Below are 25,752 nucleotides of genomic sequence, written 5' to 3' on the forward strand. Positions count from 1 at the left end.
TTATGAATTGAGAGCCATTAACTCAGAAAAATATTATTTCGTTGGCATTCCACACAAATGCTAAGCAATCTCATATTGAATCAAATGCCACCACCTGAAGATTTCATTCTGCAATACGTAAAAAAAAAAGCACATTATAAAAGGCAAGGCATAAGAATTACTTGACTTTGGAGATGAATGTAAAATGAAACTTCATATACACACTGAATAGTAACATGGAAAACAAAACATCCTAGGTAATTTACCTCTGCAGATAGATATGAAATATTTAAACTATAACCAATAACGTGTATACAATGCTAATGAAATGCTTTCAATTAATGCTAAGGGCATGTGTAGTATAATAGTGGACCAAACTCAATTAAATAGTGGGCCAAACCCAATTAAATCACATTAGAAATGCATATTCATGAATCTGCCTCAGAACAGGTAATTTTATATCTCCTTCAGTTGTCTTAACAATTTCAATCAGTCTAATATTTTTCAGAACAAAAACTTAAGTTGCTTGTAGTAACTTTTATAAGTCAATAAAACAGATTTTCTTTTGAAGTGTTACTTCTATTAAAATTGGCTTTCTAACAATGCATATATAAAAAAGGATTACATATAAGATAGATTTGGTATTCTTGCCCCCACCCTCACTGGGAGGTCAATGTAACCTTCCATGCTTGTGCTTTTTACCTCTTGGGATTCATACAGATACACTGAGGCCAAAACTTAAAATTAAATGATCTTTATTGCTAAAAGTCACTTGACAATATATTGGGCAGAAAAAATTTACGATTACTATCAAAGGGCTGAAAGCTTGACCTGTATAGACTTTAGAGTTGCTGCACTTACATAACAGTCTAGGTATTATTTGGGGTATAACTGAAAGGAGATCCTACAATAGCAAAGAAGGAAAAGGTTAACAAGATGCAATGTTTTAAAGAAGAATTTTCAAACCACTGCAATGTGGTTTAACATAGCTAATGTTATTTAGATAAACATGTAACTAAGGTTCAACTTCTTTCTTCAATGAGTTCAGAATAAAGATGATTGAAGAAATTTTCGAACAACTGTCATCTCTAGAGTAAGAAGGACTGAAGAGATTGTCGAACCATCGCCACCTCTTGCTGTTGCTGTTACATGAAAGGAGATATAAAAATATGTGTTTAATATTTAGATATATCATATGTATTTTGGCAACTAAAATATTTCAATGTTTACATTAACCCTTAGTTTTCAATTTAAAATAAATGTACTTACAGTTTCCATCAATATTTTTTTCTGCATCAAAGCCAGTTCTTCTTTCAGTTCCCGTTGTGCCTCAGTAAGATGATTTTCATGCTTCCTCTCCAACTCCTCAATACACTAAAACAAACAAAGTCTACTTTAGTTACTGAGCACCTGTTTTCATCTCAAGTTCTAAATGTGTTCAATTAAATTTCCAAAGCAAGAACCTTAAAAATATTCAAATGATGCACATTATTATTTCCAGATAAAAATGTTCTAAAAATAATACTTGAAGACTGAAATACCCACTAGCGAAGTGATAACTGTCACATTTGGGCCAAAGATCATAATCAGTCCAACAGCAGTGTATTGTGCTTGAAATAATGGGTTAATGAACTGCAAAGGTCAAGATGGAGGAAACAATCTGCCACAATTTGGGAAACCTCTATTAAGCTTTCTAAACACAAGGCAATAACCTGCTTATTATGACTAACAGTTCATATAATATGATTTCCTTAGAGGGAATAAAGTGAGCTCTTCAAGTTCAAGTTATGAAAGACACTAAGTTTTAAATGTTTACTATTCATTCAATAAATGCTGACCTATGCCTATTACATAAAAAAGTATATACCATGTTAAGTTCTGTGGCGGGATTAAAAAAAGCAAATGTGATCTCTCTTCCTTATTCCAGTGAGACAAAGAAACATATGACCAAAAATCACATGAAAATTTATGATAGGTATGTAAATGCAACTCGCTGTGGCTATGTGATGGAAGATAGAGATTAATTCTGATTTAGTTGGCAAAGGAATATGATTATAATAGGTAAACAAAAAAGGGGAGAACAGCATAGGCAAAAAAGCAAGGAAGTCTTGGTAAGTCATTTCAGAGAAAGCAATTCAACTGGAAGTATGAGAGTAAAGTAAGAATGTAGTAAATGGAGCTTAAAAAGGGGGCCATGTTACGGAAAAGATCTTGGCAACATAAGAATTTACACTGTGAAGTTACTGAGAGTTTTTATAGGAGGAAGAAACATTTGGGGGGGAAGGTAATACGGTAGACCTATGAAAGATGGATTATAGAATAGAGAAATCAGAGAAGGGTTTAATAGTACAGTCAAGGAATGATGAGGTCCTGAACTAGTCGAGAAGCAGGAGGGAATGAAAAGAAATTAAACAACCATCGCAGAGGGGGTGCAAAGGTAGTTCAGTGGCAGAATTCTAGCCTGCCATGCAGGATAACTGGGTTTGATTCCCGACCAATGCACTTTCCCAAAAAACAAACAAGCAAACAAACAAAAACTTCAACAAATGGTGCTGCAATAATGGGGTACTCAGGTGGAAAAAGGATGAAATGTGACCCCTGCCATACAGCACACACACACACACACACACACATACACACACACACAAAAAGAACCGCTGCAGTATAACAAATTACCTGGCCTACTGTGGTTGGATGTGACAGATAAGGGAAACGGAGGAATCAAGGTAGTGTTTAGTAATAACACTTAGAATATATCTTTTCTAGTACTTTATCAAAACATCATAACCAATTAATAACTTTCTCAGAGAGCAATGGAGCAAACCAACAAGTTCTCTACTTGAAAACACTATAAAAATAACCAGTGTGTGTGTGCGTGTATGATTATTTTAAAACTATTTAAAAGATATGTCTTTTAAAACCATTTTGCTACTTTGTTTATACCCTCCTAATTAGTTAAAAGAGTGACATTTTCCACATGTATTCGGACAAGATTATCTAAAAGAAGCCCCCAACAGCAAAAAAAGAAGGGGTATATACAGGATCCCACTGACTTCTCTGAATTGTCACTAAAAATAACTATATGTCTGCATGAACATGAGGTCACAGTCACTGATCACAATTTGCTAATGTACAAATGTGCCAGCAGATAACTCTCAAGCCACAAATTTTTAATCCTCTGTTGGCTTTTCCAACCACCCTCTGTTAACTATTATAGCTTGGGTCATCTCATGATTCTAAGTTGACTTATACAGACATTTACAGTCACTGTAATAATTTGAAAAGCAAACGTGACATAAAACACTCATACAATACATTTGAAAATAAGAGAGACTGATTCATTGCTTTTGCATATCTCTTATTTAATGAACACTGGGGACACAAAGCAGGCAAATGATGTGGAGAAATGTTATAGACTTACTATTTTTAACTATGTAATTACCACCACTCTCTGAAAAAGCTAGATGCTGAGCAGAAAATTATAGTTAAACTGATAACAAAATATCAATTTATACTTGATATGTATATTGGTAAGTAAAGCTGCCAATTCATCATTTCCTCTTTTGAGTAACCATTAATGAATCCCAAATATAAAAATATAACATTTATGTTAAATCAGGAACAATGAATACAAACAAGAAAACTAAATGTATAATAAGAACAAGAACTAAAATGCATAGCCAAGATTTTCCCCCCACAAATTCAGAAAGAAGAAAAGTAAATTCTACTTCCACATACACATTTAAGAGAAATTAACATGTTAACCAAATACAACAGACCTTTAAGAATTCTTCATACAACTTTCTAATGGCCTTCAGTCTCTGGCTCTGAAGAATTCTACATTGTTGAAAAATCCTTTGTTGCAGCCGAAACACATCCTACAAATACAAAACAAAGTTGTGGGTTGCAAGGGTACTTCAGTGGTAGAATTCTTGCCTGCCATCAGGGGGACCCAGGTTCGATTCCTGGTTCATGCACTTCCCAAACAAACAAATGAAACTAAACAAACAAAAATTCAACAAATTGTGCTGCAATAACAAGAAACTCACATGGAAAAATAATGAAATGTGACCCCGACATACAGCACATACACACACACACACACACAAAGTTGTGATAACCAACTTTAAAATTTAAAATTTAACAAAAGTAATTCTATATTAAGGTTAAAAGGAATAGTTTTTAAACCAACATATTTAATATTGTTTATTTCAAGAACTGTTAGGACTAAGTTTAAATAATTTTTGTTCACCACAAACATAAAACCAATATAATAATCCTATTTACCACTCACTGAGTAGGAAAGTTTGTTTCTTGAGAATATTAAATGCTAATTTTTGGTGATTGTAACAGCTACATATATCCCTGGTATATGTCTGTGCTTCTCTGGCTTTCAGTCATCAGGGCAGAAATATAGAGGCAATAATGAGAAGTGGACCTGGTTCAGTTCCACGGGTCTACTACAAGGCCAGGCTCTCCATGCTTACTTGAGATACTGATAACAAGAGATTAAATATAAAGCTAAGGCTGATACCAACATTTAGTTTTTCTTCTTGCTCCGCAGTTTTCTGCAAATCTACATCCCACTGCTGAAACAAAGTCACAAACTGCTGAGAATATTCATAATTAAGATTCTTCCTGCAAAACATAAGAGTGAACACTGTCATTTCATGATGATATGAAAAAGTAAACACATGCAAAACAAAGCTGATTTGATATGATTCATAGTATAAAAGAAGAAGGAGGGCAGGCCATGGTGGTTCAGTGGCAGAGTTCTCGCCTGCCATGCTGGAGACCCAGGTTTCATTCCCAGTGCCTGCCCATGCCAAAAAAAAAGAAGAAGGAAATAACAGCAACTTAAATCTGCTTAGGGAAAAAAGAGAAGTCAAGTGGATAATTTACTCTGACTCCAGCACTATCTTTCTTAAGAGGCCAATAGAGTAGCTAACCCACATACTTTAAACTTTAGCTCTTGAAAACTAAACAAGTTTTACTGTAAGTAAAAATGTTCTGGAAAGACTTATTTTACCTACGAGTAGATTATGTTTTTCATTTTCTCTTACTGAATGGCATATAGGTTTTGATATGATAAACAGATTCGCTGAGGATATTGTATCTACTTATCATATAGGATTTCCAAACAGGAATATTTTGCTTAACTTTTCCCCCATTTTGGGACGACAAAAGATTTTGAACAAAAGAAGAGTGAACCCAATCTGTCTAAAATATAAAACTTTTTTATCTGCAATGCTTTCAAATTGCTTTTATAGTGAAAAAAACTCACTTGTTATTAAAAAGGGGGGGAAGGTAATTTTATTGACTGACCTCTATCTCTCTCTCTGTATATCACTTCAAGGAATGAGAGAGTAGAGGAGCTATTTGCTTTTAGAAAAATCAAGTCAAACATATTTTTCACTAAAGGCTCCAATATAATAAAAGGTAAGGTATTTTTCCTTGCATCCAAAAATACTAAGAAGTGATAAAAATGTTATGGCTCTAAAAAAAACCCAGCAACCTTACCTTTCCTCATGTTGTGCTCTCCACACATGCTCCATTTTCTGATTACTGGCATTCAGTGAAGCATTGGTATTCATTTCAAGTCTCTTCCTCTTTGCAAGAAGAGATTTTGTAATTTCATCTATATAGAAAACAAACATTCATCAAAATACCATCTTGACATGATGATGAATATGCAACTATGTGATGACATGGTGAATTACTGATTATATATGTAGAATGGAATGATCATATATTTAAAAAAAATACCATCTTGAGGCCCAAGAGCAGGAGAAGCAGAAGACTCTATTTTTACAGGAGAAATAAAGAAATAAGGAGCATACATTCATGCTGGGATTAGAAAGCTAATCCATGCCCAGTACAAAATGTATGCTGAGAAACATCTGGAAAGACCCTAAATGCTTATCTCAAGCTGATCAATAGGCTCAGCATAAACTGGGTTAAGCTTTAAAGGAGAGTTTCAACACAGAGTCAATTTACACTCTAGCCTTTAATAATCAAAGGAAACAATCAAGAAAAAAGAGCGAGCAAACAAATAAAAACCAAAACCAGCTAACACTGGGAACAAGGAAGAATCTAATTTCCAGAGATAATGCATCAGAATATTCAAATGTCCAAAATTCAATTTAAAAAAATCACAAGGCATAGAAAGAAAGAGGAAGAGTTGGCACATTTCAGGGAACAAAATCAAGTCACAGGAACTATTCCTAAGGGAGCCCAAATATTAGAATTACAAATCAAAGATGTTAAGTCAGCTCTCCTAAATAAGTCTGACACTCTAAAGGAAAACATGGACAAAGAACTAAGGGAAATCAGGAAAATGACACATTAATAAAAGTAGCAAGAGATAGAAATTTTTAAAAAGGAACCAAACACACATTCTAGCACTGAGAAGTACAACAGATGAATTATAAAAGAAATTCAAGAGCAGATTTGAACAGAAAGAAGAGCCAGTGAACATGAAGATAGAATAATTGGAATGCTTCCATCTGAGGACGAGAAAGAAAAAATAATGAAAACCCTTAAACAAAGCCTAAGGGACACCAACTCAAGAGAGAATCACATAGAGACACATAATAGTCAAACTGTCAAGGCCAAAGATGAAGTGAGCATCCTAAAATAAGCAAAAGAGAAGTGACCTGTGTGCACGATATCCTCATCTCTCATCAAAAACCAAGAAGTCCAGAAAATGGGGGGACGGGGGGACATATTTAAAGTGATGAAAGAAAAAAAAAAACCTGCCAACCAAGATTGCTATATCTGGCAAAAGTGTCTTTCAGATAAGAAAGAGAGATCAAGACATTCCTAGCCACACAAAGTTGAGGGAGTCTGGTACCACCACATCTGCCCTACAAGAAATGCTAAAGGGAGTCCCTTCGGGAAGAAAGGAAAGTATACTAGATAGAAAACTTACAGCCACATGAAAACAAAAACCATGCATGAAAGGGTAACTGTGTGGGTAAACATAAATGCCAGTATTACTATATTCTTGACTTGCAACTCTATTTTTCTTATGTGACCTAAAATACAAACATATATGTATAAAATAGCCATAATTCTACATAATATACAGGCATGCAGAATATAAAGATATAACTTATAAGAAGAACATAAAGGTGGAAAGGAAGGGTAGGAGCAGGGACTGTGTTGGCTGTTAAAGTTAGGTTGATATCAGACAAGACTTCAGAAAAGACTGTTATAAATTTAGGATGTTAAATGTAAACCTCAAAGTAACCATGAAATAAATGTTTAATATTATACAGAGAAGGAAATGACAAGGGAACCAAGATGTTTCACTACAAAAAATAAACGAAACACAATAGAAGTAGCAAAGGAATAAATGATGGTCAACAAAAGTATAAAATTTATACAAAGCAGATGTCAAAATGGCTGAAATAAGTTCTGCCACATCAATAATTACTTTGAATGTAAATGGATTAAACTCTCCAATCAAAGGGCAGAGATTGGTAGAATGAATTTTTAAAAAAATCATGAACCAACTATATGCTGTTTACAAGAGATTCACGTTTGGTACAAAGACACAGATAAGCTGAAAGCAAAAGGGAGGGTGGTGGTTGCAAATATTCCACGCTAACAGTAAGCAAAGAGAACTAGGGTGGCTATAGTAGTATCAGACAAAATAGAGTTTATGTCAAAAACTGCCACAAGAGACAAAGAAGGATATTTTACATTGATAAAAGGGTCAATCAAGATGATATAACAATTCAAAATGTGTGTGCACCTAACAGCAGAGCCCCAAAATACTTGAAGCAAACACATGGCAGAACTTAAGGGGAAAATCAGGAGCTCTACAAAAAAAGCTGGAGCCTTCAATACACCATTTTCAGTTCTGGACAGAGCATTTACATGGACCTGAACAACAGTATAAGCCAACCAGACTTAATAGGTAGATAAAATGTCACTGAACAACAGCAGAATACAAATTCTTTTCAGGGACAGACGGATTATTCTCCACGATAGGCCATCTAATACATCACACAAGTTTTGATAAATTGAAAAAGACTGCACTCATAAGATACATATTCTCAGACTGCAGTGGAATGAAGCTAGAATTCCATCATGGGAGGAAAACTGGACAATTCACAAATATATGGAAACTAAACAAAACACTATTAAGTGACCAACAGGTCATAGACGATATCAGAAGTGAAACTGGAAAATTCTTAGAGATGAATGAAAATGAGAACAGAACATACTCAAACATATGGGATGCAGCAAAGGTAGTAGTGCTCAGAGAGACATTCCTAGCTGCAAACGCCTACATTAAAACAGAAAAACTATCTCAAATTAGTCACTTCCCAATACATCTTCAGATAAAGAAGAGCAAACTAAATCTGCACTAAGCAGAAGAAAGAAAATGATAAAGATTAGAGTGGAGATAAATGAAAGAGAGAATACAGAAACAGTTCTGACAATCAATGTAACCAAAAGTTGGTTCTTCGAGATTAATAAAATGACACGCTTTTAGCCAGACTGACAAAGAGGGGTGGGGGAGAGAGAAAAGAGAAAGAGGAAACACAAATGTCCAACATCAGAAACAAAAGTGAGTTTACAGATATTAAAAGGATCGTAAGACTACACTATGAACAACTAACTGTATGCCGACAAATTAGACTAAGTTGGGTGAAGTGGACCAATTCCTACTCTGACTCAGAAGAAATAGAGATCTCAGCAGATCTATAACAAGTAAAGAGATTGAACCAGTAATCAAAAACCTCCCAACAAGGAAAAGCTGAGATACAGATGGCTTCACTTGTGAACACATCCCCAAAATTCAAAGAACAATTGACACCAGTACTTCTCAAACTCTCCTGAAAAATTAGAGAGACGTGAACACTAACTCATTCTATGAGGCCAATATTACCCTGCTAAACAAAGTCAGATAGACATCACAAGTAAAGAAAAGTACAGACCAATTTCTCGCATCAATGCAGATACAGAAACCCTTGACAAAATATTAACAAAACACATCCAACAGCATATGAAGATGACTATACACACCATGACCATGTGGAATTTGCACTGGAACTTTTTATACCACATTTTTACGGAATTGCATAAATTTTTCAATTCTCAAAAAAATGCTTTGCTAAGAATATGATTGTATGTCCATGGATCGTCCATCAATGCTTACTTTCCAGTAGCTACACTCTTAGCCAAATATGCTATACTTCCAGTATCCATTCAAAGTAGTCAATTTCCAAGAGAGCCCACCAAATCAAGCCTTTTCACCACCAAACACATAAGCTTTCAAAAATACTTGCTTGACCCAAATAGAGGAGCCAAAACCTGACTCTTATTTTCTTAAGAGTATTGTCTTCTAACGAGGCAAGTGTAACTGATATTTGGCACGGCATTTGAAAACTGAAGAGCTTTTGGACATGATTATACATCTGTCACTAACCGACAAAGCTGACTTTAGTTGTCTATACCACAGACTTTATTAATGGAAAAATAACAATAAAGAGTTATTTTAGAGGCTTACATTTACACTACCCTCTCCCAATGAAAAAAGCATTGGGAAGTCCAGGAAAATAACGAAACTGAGAAAATACAAAACTGGTGGGGAAAAGAAAACAGATGTATCACTCTATGAACACAAAGGACGAAGAAACTTTTTCCATTCATTTTTCTTCTACTATCCCACAGTCCATTAAATTCGCACGAGCATACAATAAAGCAGCATTCTTATCTCCCCATTGTTAGTGCCATTCTCACTCTTCACATTAACAATGTAAAAAGGTAAGCAAGGAAATCTATGAAGCTACATCGCATTAAATACTTAGACAAAAATCCTATACGTGAGAACAAGGCATGAAATTACAGTCATGTAGGCCACCGACTGACATTTCCTATTATATAAGTTACATGGTTTAAAACTATTTTCCTTAAGTGTAAATATCTCCTAAAACATACCTCCCACTTTTTCCAACATATTCTGTACTTCACCCCTGTGAAGAAATCACATTAAAAGATTTTAATTAGGGACATGTAAAATATCCTGTGTGTTTTGGAAGAAATAAAAGTCCTGCCAAGTGTTTTATGTACAATGCTCTTTACGTGAGCCAAAGTAGACCTTTCTCGAAGTACTTTAATGCATGGGCAAAAATTGCTTTAAACACATTACCCCAGTTCTTCCTCAATTGTTCCTGCAGATGGTCTTCTTATCCCATGCTCATCAATTGTTGGAGTCTTTCCTGCATTGAGAATAAAACAGAAGAACATTTTTAACTTAGGTAAGCAATTTTTGTAATTTATAATGAAGCGGACATTTTCATTTCAGAGTCTCTTTTCTTTTGCCAACAAAAGGTTTTCCAACGGACCTATAAATGCAGTCCTTCCTCTGCCAGTCAGGTGACGTTCAGGACCATTTTAGAGAGACAGTTCTGCAGATCATTGAAAGGTTCATGTCCTAGTAAACTATGTATCATACATCAGACGTTGGGGATATCACGCCTGTCAAAGGCAGGAACAGACGCTTCAGGAGCTTCTCTCCCAAGGATGGAATGAGAAACACAGAGCATGAAAACGCCATCCAAGTATAAGGCGTCTGTTACCGTTTAAAAGACTGTGGGTTCAAAACGAACGGGTTGTGGACCGTGGGTCACTGCCATTAAGTCACTATTTGCAAAGCTCTGGGACCCAGGGTACCTTCGGCGCTGTCCTCCTCCGCAGGAGTGGGATCTTGCCTCTCTGCTCTGCGCATGTCCGGGGCTCCCGCCAACACCTCCTCCTCCTCCTCCTCCTCCTCCTCCTCCTCCTCCTCCTCCTTCTCCTCCTCCTCAGCAGACCTCCAGAATTTCCTCCAACGCCTCCTCCCAGAGGGCGCCATCGTGGGTTGGTGGCTCATCTTAAAAGGAGATCTCTTGGGGGTGCACGGGCGGTTCAGTGGTAGAATACTCGCCTTCCATGAGGGAGACCCGGGTTCGATTCCCGGGCCTTGCCCCCCAAACCCAACGAACCAACCAGCCAAACAAACAAAGAAACATCAACAACAACAACAACAAAAGAGAGATCTCTGAGACCTCTGAGTCCCGACCCAAGTCCAGATGGATCCGCCGCGCTCACATCAGAGACCTCGAGGCAGGGTTCTCTGGGTTCATGGCCTCTTCCGCGTTTCCCTCCCCGCTCCGCGGCGCGCCCTGGCCGTCCGCCCCCTCTGCCCGGCCGGGCACTTCGGGCCTGAGGGACCCCGCGGCTGCAGACCCGAGGGGCGCCCCGAGCCCTTCCTCCCTGACTGGGGCCGGCTGGGCGGTGGGGGGTGGCGCCCCGCGCCCACGCCCGCCCCAGCCCCCCGCTGCGACCCGCCATCGAGCGGAGACATGCGTCCCTCACCCGGCCCGTCCCCCCGCCGCGAGCCGCCACCGAGGGGGAGACATGCGCCCCTCACCCGACTTGTCCCCGCCGCGAGCCGCCACCGAGGGGGAGACATGCGCCCCTCACCCGGCCCGGCCCCGCCGCGACCTGCCACCGAGGGGGAGACATGCGCCCCTCACCCGGCCCGTCCCCCCCGCCGCGAGCCGCCACCGAGGGGGTGACATGCGCCCCTCATCCGGCCAGTCCCCCCGCCGCGACCCGCCACCGAGGGGAGACATGCGCCCCTCACCCGGCCCGGCCCCGCCGCGAGCCGCCATCGAGCGGAGACATGCGCCCCTCACCCGGCCCGGCCCCGCCGCGACCTGCCACCGAGGGGGAGACATGCGCCCCTCACCCGGCCCGTCCCCCCGCCGCGAGCCGCCACCGAGGGGGTGACATGCGCCCCTCACCCGGCCAGTCCCCCCGCCGCGACCCGCCACCGAGGGGGAGACATGCGCCCCTCACCCGGCCCGGCCCCGCCGCGAGCCGCCATCGAGCGGAGACATGCGCCCCTCACCCGGCCCGTCCCCCCGCCGCGAGCCGCCACCGAGGGGATGACATGCGCCCCTCACCCGCCCCGGCCCCGCGCCCCACGCTCGGCCCTCGGGGCTCCGCCTCTTCCCCTCAGTGGCCCGCCACCGGCGGCCCTGACCGCACTCCCGCGCCGCGCGGGCTCCTCCCCTCCTCACACCTGGAAGGGTGAACCGCAGAGCCGCGGACCGCCGCGATCACTCCCGCTCCTCACGCGTCCTCGACCAGAGGCGACTGCTCCGTCCGGGCTCGAGGTTCCTCTGAGGCGCCTCAAGCTCCGCGCGCTGAAGCAGCCGGCCTTGCTGAGGCGGGCCCTTCGCTGATTGGTGGACACAGCACGCAAGCGCGAGGCGGGACCCGGATCGCCCTGCCCCCTACAGTGGCCGCTGCCTGGACCACCTGCCGGCTGACCTGGACCTGTTGCTTGGCGGCTTCTTGGGCAAAGTCAAGTTCTCAATCTTATTCGTCCGCAGCTCACCAAAGAAAGTGTAAGTGGGGAACAGCCCAACAGGGAGCCCAGCTTCCCAAGGCCTCTGACCCTCCTCGCGTGGTGTTGTTCCCACACTCCCCTCTCCCCTTCAGCCAGTCAGAGAAACAGCCCTTCGCCTGAATTTTAGCGGATATAGCATAGCCTCCTTCCTCTGAGTTTTAAAAAATTATTTGTGTGTGTGTCATTTTGTTTCGTTTCCGTAGCACTCAGCTGCTCACTGTCTCCGGCCAGGGAATCTGTATTATCACACGCAGCCACCGGCCCTTCGTTTGCGCTGCTGTGTGCCATCCCACGGTGGGACTGCCCCACGGCCATCCGGGACCTTCCTTCCCAGTGTAGGGCCTGGGTACACAGTGCGACTGTGGGCAGTCCAACCTGTGGCCTGTGTGCTGACGTCCTTCAGTCTCCCGGAGGCGACTGGCTAGGTCCCAGGCTGTGTGTTTGCCAGTTATACTCACACTGGCACACTGGGTTCCCTTTGTGATGGATACTCACCGTCACCCTACAGGGTTTACTCTTACTTTGGCCATTCTCCGGGGTGTCAAACGATATTTCTGTGAGACCTTTCTTTACATTTCTGCCAGCACTAATAAGATCGGGATTTGTCTAGTCTGGTGGGTCTTTGAATTTCCTTCTCCTTAAAAGAGCTGTTTGTCCCCTTGCCCATTTTTCTGAGGGGCCCTATGTCTTTCTTACAGATTTATAGGAGCTCTTTAAATAGTTCCAATAGTTATCCTTATGACTGTGGATTTCCTGCCTGTTTTAAAACAAATTCACCTTTACACTGAGGTCATGATTATTTTCTTCTATGTATCCTTACAAATGTCTTGCTTCTCATTTAGGTGTTTCTTCAACTAGATTTCATTTTTGTGCCTGGTTTCAGTTTGGTACTATGCTAGTTTGAAGGGGTATGTGTCCCAGAAAAACCTGTTCTTAAATCTAATCCATTCCTGTGAGTGTGAACCCATCTTAAGTAGGATCTTTGGATGAGGTTTTTTCAGTGAAGAAGCTGTGGCCCACCTCAGTCGGGATGGGTCTTGCTCCTGTTACTGGAGCCCTTTATCAGCAGAGTGTAATTCAGACAGACTGAAACAGAAGCCACATGGGGAGCTGCCCCAAGCTTAAACCAGCGAGCCCAGAAGAGAAAGTAGAGGCTAAAACAGGCCACCGTGTGCCCCACAACAGAGGGGCCGAGGATCCCCTGGAAACCAGCCCCAGAACGTGGGTCTTTGGAAAGAAAGCACCACCTTGATGACATCTTGATTTGGACTGTCTTTTAGCCTCAAACTGTAAGCTAATAAATTCCTATTCTTTAAGCCAACCCATTGCATTGTATTTGCTCGAGCAGCCTCGAAAACTAAAACAGGGATCTCATCACACTTTTTCACATGTTGAAAACCAGTTATCCCAAGATCATTGAGTAAATAATGAATGCTGTCCTGATTATGCCATTTCTGTCATGTGTTTACATTTCCAGATGTCCCCGAGTCTGCTTCTCTAGCCTGTTCCTCAGGTTGATTTTTTATCTTTGTCCCCAAAACTTTTTTAAAACTTTGGTGTCTGGTATGGCAAAACTCATGCCTTAAGTTTCTTCTGGAGTAACCCTGGGTGATCTTCAACATTTGCTTTTCAGAGAATTCGCAGGATAAGCTTTCTGAGTTCCAAGAGAACAACAAAAAAACACTGCTGGAAAATGCTGAGAATTTTACCCGCTCTCTAGTGGACCTGGTACCAAACAGATACGGTGTTCTCAGCTGGATTCATACAACAGCCAATGTATGACACGTGGGCTTCAAAGAGAGAGGGTTTATTGCTGTGCAGGAGATTAGATGGCCTATTAGCCAAAAAATCTGTCTGCCCAGGGCAAAGGAGGTCAGGTTTCTATGGATTCAAACAGTGGGGTATAGAGTCGTTACCATTACAATCCTAACTATTCCCAGGCCTGAGACCAGACTAGAATAACCATTACAATAGTAAGTGTACACAGGGCTGAGGCCAGGCTAGAATGGCCACAAGAGTGAAACTAAGCTAGAATAACCTTGACAATAGTAAGTTTACAAAGCTGAGAGTAAGGTAGAATTACCATTACAAAGGTACATATGCACGGGGCTTAGACTAGACTAGAATAACCATGACAATAGTAAGTGTCCACAAGGCTGAGACCAGATTAGAATGACCATTTCGGTAGTAATTATAGACAAGGGTGAAACTAGTTGAGTTTCAGTAATTTCGGGTATTACTTCTACCTGTTCTAAAATATATAAAGAGAAAAACATCTATATAATGATTCAATAATCATGATCATTTAATTCTTAATTTCTTAATTACAATTCCTCCCTTTTGTTTTTGCTTCTTCCTCAATTTTCTGGGATATATGGGTGAGGGCCATTCTAACTTCTTCATGCTGAAAAGGGGTGTTGACATTGTGGGGTAGAGGAATGAAGCTGGTTGTCCTTCTTGGAGAGATTGGTAACTCTGGGTATCAGTGCTTAATTGGCTTAAAACCATCCTGAGGGTTTAACTTTCTGAAAATAAACTTAATAATGAGTAAATTAAAAATATAGGTTTAAATAAAGGGAGAAGAAAGGGGTGATTCATAAGTATGTTACATTGGGGATATAACATAGTACAGATTTTAGATAGAACCTGGGGTTTTCCTTAGGGTTTTCTGGAATAGTGTTGGCAATATCTGGCTGAGACCTGTATTAAAGTAACCTGCAGAATGATCTCTCAACTTTATTTGAATTATTTTAGCCACTGAAACTTTATTTATTCCTCCCCTTTAGATCATGAATACATTTTGGTGTCAAGGAGCTAACCCCTGGAAGTCATACCCAGCGTGTCAGGGACTTTATCTGTGAAAGTCGTGCCCCACATGGGGGGAGGTAGTGAGTTTATTTGAAGAGTTTGGCTTAGAGAGAGACCATATTTGAGCAGCACAGAGATTATTTTCAGAGAGTGACTCTCAAACATTATGTCACATTAGGCAGGACTCAAATATTGTAGAGTAAATTGCGAGTCCCTATTGCTTGAGAAAATAGTGGGAATTCCCCAGGTGGGGAAGTTAAATTGTTCCACACCTTCTTTTCCGAGTCTCTTGTGGAACCTGGCAAACACTTTTTCCTTTTGTGCCCAGAACACTCTGAAATGCATTGGGATACTAGATCAATTTTTAGAGAATACTAAGATCTCATTCCCTATTCTAGGTTCTATGTCAAATAAGGCTGAGTTAGGTTGTTTAAATAGACTGACCACACCACATAGATTAATGAGATAGGGTGCACTAGAAAATAAATTTTTTTTCAAAGTACATTTTTTTTATTAATTAAAAAAAATTAACTAACACAACATTTAGAAATCATTCCATTCTACATATGCAATCAGTAATTCTTAATATCATCACATAGATGTATGATCATCATTTCTTAGTACATTTGCATCGATTTAGAAAAAGAAATAGCAAGACAACAGAAAAAGAAATAAAATGATAATACAGAGATTTTTTCTTTGTATTTTTTATAAAAATAAAAAATACAAAAATATATATAAAAAAACAAACAAACAAACAAACAAAACTATAGCTCAGATGCAGCTTCATTCAGTGTTTTAACATAATTACATTACAATTAGGTAGTATTGTGCTGTCCATTTTTGAGTTTTTGTATCTAGTCCTGTTGCACAGTCTGTATCACTTCAGCTCCAATTACCCATTATCTTACCCTGTTTCTAACTCCTGATGGTCTCTGTTACCAATGACATATTCCAGGTTTATTCTCTAATGTCGGTTCACATCAGTGGGACCATACTGTATTTGTCCTTTAGTTTTTGGCTAGTCTCAGTCAGCATAATGTTCTCTAGGTCCATCCATGTTATTACATGCTTCATAAGTTTATCCTGTCTTAAAGCTGCATAATATTCCATCGTATGTATATACCAGTTTGTTTAGCCACTCGTCTGTTGATGGACATTTTGGCTGTTTCCATCTCTTTGCAATTGTAAATAATGCTGCTATAAACATTGGTGTGCAAATGTCCATTTCTGTCTTTGCCCTTAAGTCCTTTGAGTAGATACCTAGCAATGGTATTGCTGAGTCGTATGGCAATTCTATATTCAGTTTTTGAGGAACCGCCAAACTGCCTTCCACAGTGGTTGCACCCTTTGACATTCCCACCAACAGTGGATAAGTGTGCCTCTTTCTCTGCATCCTCTCCAGCACTTGTCATTTTTTGTTTTGTTGAGAATGGCCATTCTGGTGGGTGTGGGATGATACCTCATTGTGGTTTTGATTTGCATTTCTCTAATGGCCAGGGACATTGAGCATCTCTTCATGTGCCTTTTGGCCATTTGTATTTCCTCTTCTGAGAGGTGTCTGTTCAAGCCTTTTTCCCATTTTGTAATTGGGTTGGCTATCTTTTTGTTGTTGAGTTGAACAATCTCTTTATAAATTCTGGATACTAGACCTTTATCTGATATGTCGTTTCCAAATATTGTCTCCCATTGGTAGACTGTCTTTCTACTTTCTTGATGAAGTTCTTTGATGCACAAAAGTGTTTAATTTTGAGGAGCTCCCATTTATTTATTTCTTTCTTCAGTGCTCTTGCTTTAGGTTTAAGGTCCATAAAACCGCCTCCAATGATAAGTTTCATAAGATATCTCCCTAGATTTTCCTCTGTTTTTTTTTTTGTTTGTTTTTGTTTTTTTTTTTTTTTTTTAAGAGAGAGGGAGGAAAGGAAGGAAAGACAGAGAAGGAAGGAAGGATGGAAGGAAGGAAGGGAGGAAGAAAGGGAAACATTTTTTAAACATTTTCTTGTTTTATTATATTTTGTTTGTTCGTTTGTTTTTTACATGGGCTGGGGCCGGGAATCGAACCGGGGTCCTCCGGCACGGCAGGCAAGCACTCTTGCCCGCTGAGCCACCGCGGCCCGCCTCCTCTAACTGTTTTATGGTCTTAGACCTAATGTTTAGATCTTTGATCCATTTTGAGTTAACTTTTGTATAGGGTGTGAGATACGGGTCCTCTTTCATTCTTTTGCATATGGATATCCAGTTCTCTAGGCACCATTTATTGAAGAGACTGTTCTGTCCCAGGTGAATTGGCTTGACTGCCTTATCAAAGATCAAATGTCCATAGATGAGAGGGTCTATATCTGAGCACTCTATTCGATTCCATTGGTCGATATATCTATCTTTATGCCAATACCATGCTGTTTTGACCACTGTGGCTTCATAATATGCCTTAAAGTCAGGCAGTGCAAGACCTCCAGCTTCGTTTTTTTTCCTCAAGATGTTTTTAGCAATTCGGGGCACCCTGCCCTTCCAGATAAATTTGCTTATTGGTTTTTCTATTTCTGAAAAATACGTTGTTGGGATTTTGATTGGTATTGCATTGAATCTGTAAATGAATTTAGGTAGGATTGACATCTTAACTATATTTAGTCTTCCAATCCATGAACACGGTATGCCCTTCCATCTATTTAGGTCTTCTGTGATTTCTTTTAGCAGTTTTTTGTAGTTTTCTTTATATAGGTTTTTTGTCTCTTTAGTTAAATTTATTCCTAGGTATTTTATTCTTTTAGTTGCAATTGTAAATGGGATTCGTTTCTTGATTTCCCCCTCCGCTTGTTCATTGCTAGTGTATAGAAATGCTACAGATTTTTGAATGTTGATCTTGTAACCTGCTACTTTGCTGTACTCATTTATTAGCTCTAGTAGTTTTGTTGTGGATTTTTCCGGGTTTTCGCCGTATAGTATCATATCGTCTGCAAACAGTGATAGTTTTACTTCTTCCTTTCCAATTTTGATGCCTTGTATTTCTTTTTCTTGTCTAATTGCTCTGGCTAGAACCTCCAACACAATGTTGAATAATAGTGGTGATAGTGGACATCCTTGTCTTGTTCCTGATCTTAGGGGGAAAGTTTTCAATTTTTCCCCATTGAGGATGATATTAGCTGTGGGTTTTTCATATATTCCCTCTATCATTTTAAGGAAGTCCCCTTGTATTTCTATCCTTTGAAGTGTTTTCAACAGGAAAGGATGTTGAATCTTGTCAAATGCAATTCTCTGCATCAATTGAGATGATCATGTGATTTTTCTTCTTTGATTTGTTGATATGGTGTATTACATTAATTGATTTTCTTATGTTGAACCATCCTTGCATACCTGGGATGAATCCTACTTGGTCATGATGTATAATTCTTTTAATGTGTTGTTGGATACGATTTGCTAGAATTTTATTGAGGATTTTTGCATCTATATTCATTAGAGAGATTGGTCTGTAGTTTTCTTTTTTTGTAATATCTTTGCCTGGTTTTGGTATGAGGGTGATGTTGGCTTCATAGAATGAATTAGGTAGTTTTCCCTCCACTTCGATTTTTTTGAAGAGTTTGAGGAGAGTTGGTACTAATTCTTTCTGGAATGTTTGACAGAATTCACATGTGAAGCCGTCTGGTCCTGGACTTTTCTTTTTAGGAAGCTTTTGAATGACTGATTCAATTTCTTTACTTGTGATTGGTTTGTTGAGGTCATCTATGTCTTCTTGAGTCAAAGTTGGTTGTTCATGTCTTTCCAGGAACCCGTCCATTTCATCTAAATTGTTGTATTTATTAGCGTAAAGTTGTTCATAGTATCCTGTTATTACCTCCTTTATTTCTGTGAGGTCAGTAGTTATGTCTCCTCTTCCATTTCTGATCTTATTTATTTGCATCCTCTCTCTTCTTCTTTTTGTCAATCTTGCTAAGGGCCCATCAATCTTATTGATTTTCTCATAGAACCAACTTCTGGCCTTATTGATTTTCTCTATTGTTTTCATGTTTTCAATTTCATTGATTTCTGCTCTAATCTTTGTTATTTCTTTCCTTTTGCTTGCTTTGGGATTAGTTTGCTGTTCTTTCTCCAGTTCTTCCAAGTGGACAGTTAATTCCTGCATTTTTGCCTTTTCTTCTTTTCTGATATAGGCATTTAGGGCAATAAATTTCCCTCTTAGCACTGCCTTTGCTGCGTCCCATAAGTTTTGAAATGTTGTGTTTTCATTTTCATTCGCCTCGAGGTATTTGCTAATTTCTCTAGCAATTTCTTCTTCGACCCACTCGTTGTTTAAGAGTGTGTTGTTGAGCCTCCACGTATTTGGGAATTTTCTGGCACTCCGCCTATTATTGATTTCCAACTTCATTCCTTTATGATCCGAGAAAGTGTTGTGTATGATTTCAATCTTTTTAAATTTGTTAAGACTTGCTTTGTGACCCAGCATATGGTCTATCTTTGAGAATGATCCATGAGCACTTGAGAAAAAGGTGTATCCTGCTGTTGTGGGGTGTAATGTTCTATGAATGTCTGTTAAGTCTAGCTCATTTATTGTAATATTCAAATTCTCTGTTTCTTTGTTGATCCTCTGTCTAGATGTTCTGTCCATTGATGAGAGTGGGAAATTGAATTCTCCAACTATTATGGTAGATGTGTCTATTTTCCTTTTCAGTAATTGCAGTGTATTCCTCACGTATTTTGGGGCATTCTGATTCAGTGCGTAAATATTTATGATTGTTATGTCTTCTTGTTTAATTGTTCCTTTTATTAGTAGATAGTATCCTTCTTTGTCTCTTTTAACTGTTTTACATTTGAAGTCTAATTTGTTGGATATTAGTATAGCCACTCCTGCTCTTTTCTGGTTGTTATTTGCATGAAATATTTTTTCCCAACCTTTCACTTTCAACCTATGTTTATCTTTGGGTCTAAGATGTGTTTCCTGTAGACAGCATATAGAAGGATCCTGTTTTTTAATCCATTCTGCCAGTCTATGTCTTTTGATTGGGGAGTTCAGTCTATTAACATTTAGTGTTATTACTGTTTGTGTAATACTTTCCTCTACCATTTTGCCTTTTGTATTATATATATATCATATCTGATTTTCCTTCTTTCTACACTCTTCTCCATACCTCTCCTGTCTTTTCGTATCTGACTCTAGTGCTCCCTTTAGTATTTCTTGCAGAGCTCGTCTCTTGGTCACAAATTCTCTCAGTGACTTTTTGTCTGAAAATGTTTTAATTTCTCCCTCATTTTTGAAGGACAATTTTGCTGGATATAGAAGTCTTGGTTGGCGGTTTTTCTCTTTTAGTAATTTAAATATATCATCCCATTGTCTTCTAGCTTCCATGGTTTCTGCTGAGAAATCTACACATAGTCTTATTGGGTTTCCCTTGTATGTGATGGATTGTTTTTCTCTTGCTGCTTTCAAGATCCTCTCTTTCTCTTTGACCTCTGATATTCTAACTAGTAAGTGTCTTGGAGAATGCCTATTTCTGTCTATTCTCTTTGGGGTGCGCTGCACTTCTTGGATCTGTAATTTTAGGTCTTTCATAAGAGTTGGGAAATTTTCAGTGATAATTTCTTCCATTAGTTTTTCTCCTCCTTTTCCCTTCTCTTCTCCTTCTGGGACACCCACAACACGTATATTTGTGCGGTTCATATTGTCCTTGATTTCCCTGATACCCTGTTCAAATTTTTCCATTCTTTTCCCGATAGTTTCTGTTTCTTTTTGGAATTCAGATGTTCCATGCTCCAAATCACTAATTCTATCTTCTGTCTCTTTAAATCTATCATTGTAGGTATCCGTTGTTTTTTCCATCTTTTCTACTTTGTCCTTCACTTCCATAAGTTCTGTGATTTGTTTTTTCAGTTTTTCTATTTCTTCTTTTTGTTCAGCCCATGTCTTCTTCATGTCCTCCCTCAATTTATCGATTTCGTTTTTGAAGAGGTTTTCCATTTCTGTTCGTATATTCAGCATTAGTTGTCTCAGCTCTTGTATCTCATTTGAACTATTGGTTTGTTCCTTTGACTGGGCCATATTCTCAATCTTCTGAGCGTGGACTGTTATCTTCTGCTGCTGGCGTCTGGGCATTTAGTCAGATTTCCCTGGGTGTCGGACCCAACAAGGTTGTAAGATTTTTCTGTGAAATCTCTGGGTTCTGTTTTTCTTATCCTGCCCAGTAGGTGGCACTCGTGGCACACGTTTGTCTCACGTGTTTGGAAGGGATCCCCCCGGTCACCGTTCTCCGTGGCCTGGGGATTTCTGATCCAATTCTGTCAGTTGGTTCGGGGGGCCGCGCGTGGTGGGGGCGTCAGCCGCCGCGACTTGAGGGGACCCTGTGGCTCCCTTATTAATTTCCCTATTGGTTCCGGCCGCAGCGGGCCCGGGGCATTCGCTACCGGACCAGGAAGCCACCCGCGGGGGAGGGGCGTCGGTCGCAGGCCGCCGCGGCCTGGGGAATTCGTCACCAGACCAGAAAGCCGCCCGCGGGGGGGGGCCACCACGACTTGGGTAGCCCTCTGATCCGAGACTTGTAGCCGGACCAGGAAGCCGCCCGCAAAAGAGGGGCGCCGGCCGCCGCGGCTTGGGAAACTTGCCTCTCCGAGACTCTCAGCCGGCCCGGGAAGGAGGGAGGGAGGAGCTCCGGCCGCCACAGCTGCCGCTGCTCGGGGGGGTCGCTCGCCGCTCGGGGATCTCACCGCAGCCGAGTCTCGCAGTCAGACTAGCCAGTCCAGACTGGGGTACGCTGTGTGTCCATTCCCTACCGTCGCCCCGGGAGCTGTTCTGCACTGTTTCTGTTCACCTAGTAGTTTCTCTGGAGGAGGAACTAAGACGCACATACCTTACTAAGCCGCCATCTTGGCCCTGCACCCCCAACTAGAATTTTAAAGGACTCACTGGAATTTTCTATCATTTGTACTTAGTAAAAGAAATCTGTCTTACTAATTTTGGGGGAAAATTATTTATATTTGTTTTAGGGTAACTTTCTCCTTGATAATCTAAGTTAAAATTTCATCGTCACAAAAAGTAGACATTAAATGATCCCTTTTGTGACAAATAAAACAGTATCTACTGTAAATCTTAACAAATATATAAACAAATACTATTAAGGAACAATTGACCAGTAAGAAAATTAGTAACTCATATAGACATGACTGGGGAAAAAATTTCCTTTAGAATATCAGCCAGTTAATTCAAGTGTGTGTTTACCCATCTGAGGTGGTAAGGATAAAACAAGTATCAATTCTTTGACTACTAAGTACATTATGTACTAATCCTTGTATCTCCACTCTTAAAATTTCTTCATTGTTAATTATGAGTACTAGAACTATCCAAAGGATTACTGGTAATCCAAATCTACAGATTCTCTTTTGATCCTATTTTAAATTTCATCAAACACTTCTACAGATTATAGGCATATAATACAACAATCAGAAAAAATAAAGAAGTCACAAACATGTACTACATATATCTTAAGCAAGAAAAAGTTGTATCGAACAAAAAGTGAAAGTTTGTATTCCCTGTAAAGAGAAAAAAATATATATATATACTTATGTCAATTATTAAATGCACAGAAAACATTCCAGAGTATGAATTTTACCTCTGTAGCCACTGGAAAAATTCTCATATGAACCTATGTAGAAGTTTAAAAATTACTTAATATTTATATACCAATATATGTTCTGGCTTAAAAAGAAAATACTTTAGGCAATGCAAAGTTTAAAAAGTAACCTGTTTCGGGGACTTCCTGGAAGATGGCGGCTTAGTAAGATGCGCGGATCTTAGTTTCTTCTCCAGGACACCTACTAGGGGAGTAGAAACGATACAGAAAGCGCCCAAAGCCACAACAGAGATAAAAAAGACAGCGTACCCCATCCTGGAACGGCTGGCTGGCTGAGAGAAGCAGCTCGGGTGAGATCGCCGAGGCGCGCGGGCCTTACCGGGCGGGGTGGCAAGCGGCCGGAGTTACTCCCTTCCCCCTTCCCGGGCCGGCTGGGAGAATTGGAGAGGTGGTCCCCTGAAACCAAGGCGACTGGCGCCCACACCACGCGCAGCCCCCGGACCAACTGAGAGAATTGGATCGGAAACCCCCAGGCCGCGGAGAACGGTGACCCCGTGACTCCCGGGGAACGTGCACTCTCTCGGGCGGGCCGCTGCCGCTGGCGCCCTCCCGCCACGCTTGTTGCCCAGGGCCGACTAGGAAATTCGGACGGGCTCTTTCCCTGGCTGTGGCGACCAGCAACCCTCCCTGCGTTCAGACCCCGGGCCGGCTCAAGCCGCTTCGGCTAGCGAACCCCCAGGACGGCGAGAGTTTTCCAAAGTTTAAGGTCCCACAGCACCTTTTACTGGTGGGACCCGCAGACAAACGTGTGCCACGAGCGCCACCTACTGGGCAGGATAAGAAAAACAGAACCCAGAGATTTCACAGAAAAATATTACAACCTTGCTGGGTCCAACACCAAGAGAAATCTGAATAAATGCCCAGACGCCAGCAGCAGAAGATAACTGTCCACGCTCAAAAGATCGAGAATATGGCTCAGTCAAAGGAACAAACCAATAGCTCAAATGAGACACAAGAGCTGAGACAACTAATGCTGAATATACGAACAGAAATGGAAAACCTCTTCAAAAATGAAATCGATAAATTGAGGGAGGACATGAAGAGGACATGGGCTGAACATAAAGAAGAAATAGAAAAACTGAAAAAACAAATCGCAGAACTTATGGAAGTGAAGGATAAAGTAGCAAACATAGAAAAAATAATGGATAGCTACAATGATAGATTTAAAGAGACAGAAGATAGAATTAGTGATTTGGAGGATGGAACATCTGAATTCCAAAAAGAAACAGAAACTATAGGGAAAAGAATGGAAAAATTTGAACAGGGTATCAGGGAACTCAAGGACAATATGAACCGCACAAATATACGTGTTGTGGGTGTCCCAGAAGGAGAAGAGAAGGGAAAAGGAGGAGAAAAACTAATGGAAGAAATTATCACTGAAAATTTCCCAACTCTTATGAAAGACCTAAAATTACAGATCCAAGAAGTGCAGCGCACCCCAAAGAGATTAGACCCAAATAGGCGTTCTCCAAGACACTTACTAGTTAGAATGTCAGAGGTCAAAGAGAAAGAGAAGATCTTGAAAGCAGCAAGAGAAAAACAATCCATTACATACAAGGGAAACCCAATAAGACTTTGTGTAGATTTCTCAGCAGAAACCATGGAAGCTAGAAGACAGTGGGATGATATATTTAAAATACTAAAAGAGAAAAACTGCCAACCAAGACTCCTATATCCAGCAAAATTATCCTTCAAAAATGAGGGAGAAATTAAAACATTTTCAGACAAAAAGTCACTGCAAGAATTTGTGACCAAGAGACCAGCTCTGCAAGAAATACTAAAGGGAGCACTAGAGTCAGATACAAAAAGACAGAAGAGAGAGATATGGAAAAGAGTGTAGAAAGAAGGAAAATCAGATATGATATATATAATACAAAAGGCAAAATGTTAGAGGAAAATATTATCCAAACAGTAATAACACTAAATGTCAATGGACTGAATTCCCCAATCAAAAGACATAGATTGGCAGAATGGATTAAAAAACAGGATCCTTCTATATGCTGTCTACAGGAAACACATCTTAGACCCAAAGATAAACATAGGTTGAAAGTGAAAGGTTGGGAAAAGATATTTCATGCAAATAACAACCAGAAAAGAGCAGGAGTGGCTATACTAATATCCAACAAATTAGACTTCAAATGTAAAACAGTTAAAAGAGACAAAGAAGGACACTATATACTAATAAAAGGAACAATTAAACAAGAAGACATAACAATCATAAATATTTACGCACCGAATCAGAATGCCCCAAAATACGTGAGGAATATACTGCAAGCACTGAAAAGGGAAATAGACTCATATACCATAATAGTTGGAGACTTCAACTCACCACTCTCATCAAGGGACAGAACATCTAGACAGAGGATCAACAAAGAAATAGAGAATCTGAATATTACTATAAATGAACTAGACTTAATAGACATTTATAGGACATTACATCCCACAACAGCAGGATACACCTTTTTCTCAAGTGCTCATGGATCATTCTCAAAGATAGACCATATGCTGGGTCACAAAGCAAGTCTTAACAAATTTAAAAAGATTGAAATCTTACACAACACTTTCTCGGACCATAAAGGAATGATGTTGGAAATCAATAATAGGCAGAGTGCCAGAAAATTCACAAATACGTGGAGGCTCAACAACACACTCCTAAACAACGACTGGGTCAAAGAAGAAATTGCAAGAGAAATTAGCAAATACCTCGAGGCGAATGAAAATGAAAACACAACATATCAAAACTTATGGGACGCAGCAAAGGCAGTGCTAAGAGGGAAATTTATTGCTCTAAATGCCTATATCAGAAAAGAAGAAAAGGCAAAAATGCAGGAATTAACTATCCATTTGGAAGAACTGGAGAAAGAACAGCAAGCTAACCCCAAAGCAAGCAAAAGGAAAGAAATAACAAAGATTAGAGCAGAAATCAATGAAATTGAA

General features: G+C 40.1%; 1 protein-coding gene across 1 annotated transcript; it reads right to left on the bottom strand.

The window, feature by feature from the left end:
• Positions 1-704: 704 nt before the first annotated feature.
• On the bottom strand, positions 705-12,924 carry LOC143671675 (synaptonemal complex protein 3-like). The gene is made up of 10 exons (XM_077146912.1): positions 12,916-12,924; positions 12,065-12,223; positions 10,669-10,882; positions 10,145-10,214; positions 9,934-9,968; positions 5,500-5,617; positions 4,518-4,617; positions 3,759-3,857; positions 1,249-1,353; positions 705-1,121 (listed from the first exon to the last, which is right to left on the bottom strand). Exons 1-10 carry the CDS (start codon positions 12,922-12,924, stop codon positions 1,068-1,070), a joined length of 963 nt encoding a protein of 320 aa, XP_077003027.1. The 3' UTR covers positions 705-1,067.
• Positions 12,925-25,752: the final 12,828 nt, after the last annotated feature.

The sequence above is a fragment of the Tamandua tetradactyla genome, chromosome X (genome assembly GCF_023851605.1).
Source record: "Tamandua tetradactyla isolate mTamTet1 chromosome X, mTamTet1.pri, whole genome shotgun sequence".
NCBI lineage: Eukaryota > Metazoa > Chordata > Mammalia > Pilosa > Myrmecophagidae > Tamandua > Tamandua tetradactyla.

Excerpts from the sequence above, each read along its gene's own strand:
- LOC143671675 (XM_077146912.1), bottom strand. Across the intron at positions 10,883-12,064 it reads TCTGCGGTTCACCCTTCCAG|AGATCTCCTTTTAAGATGAG; the intron begins GTGTGAGGAGGG and ends TGCACCCCCAAG. Across the intron at positions 1,354-3,758 it reads TGTATGAAGAATTCTTAAAG|TGTATTGAGGAGTTGGAGAG; the intron begins GTCTGTTGTATT and ends TGTTTGTTTTAG.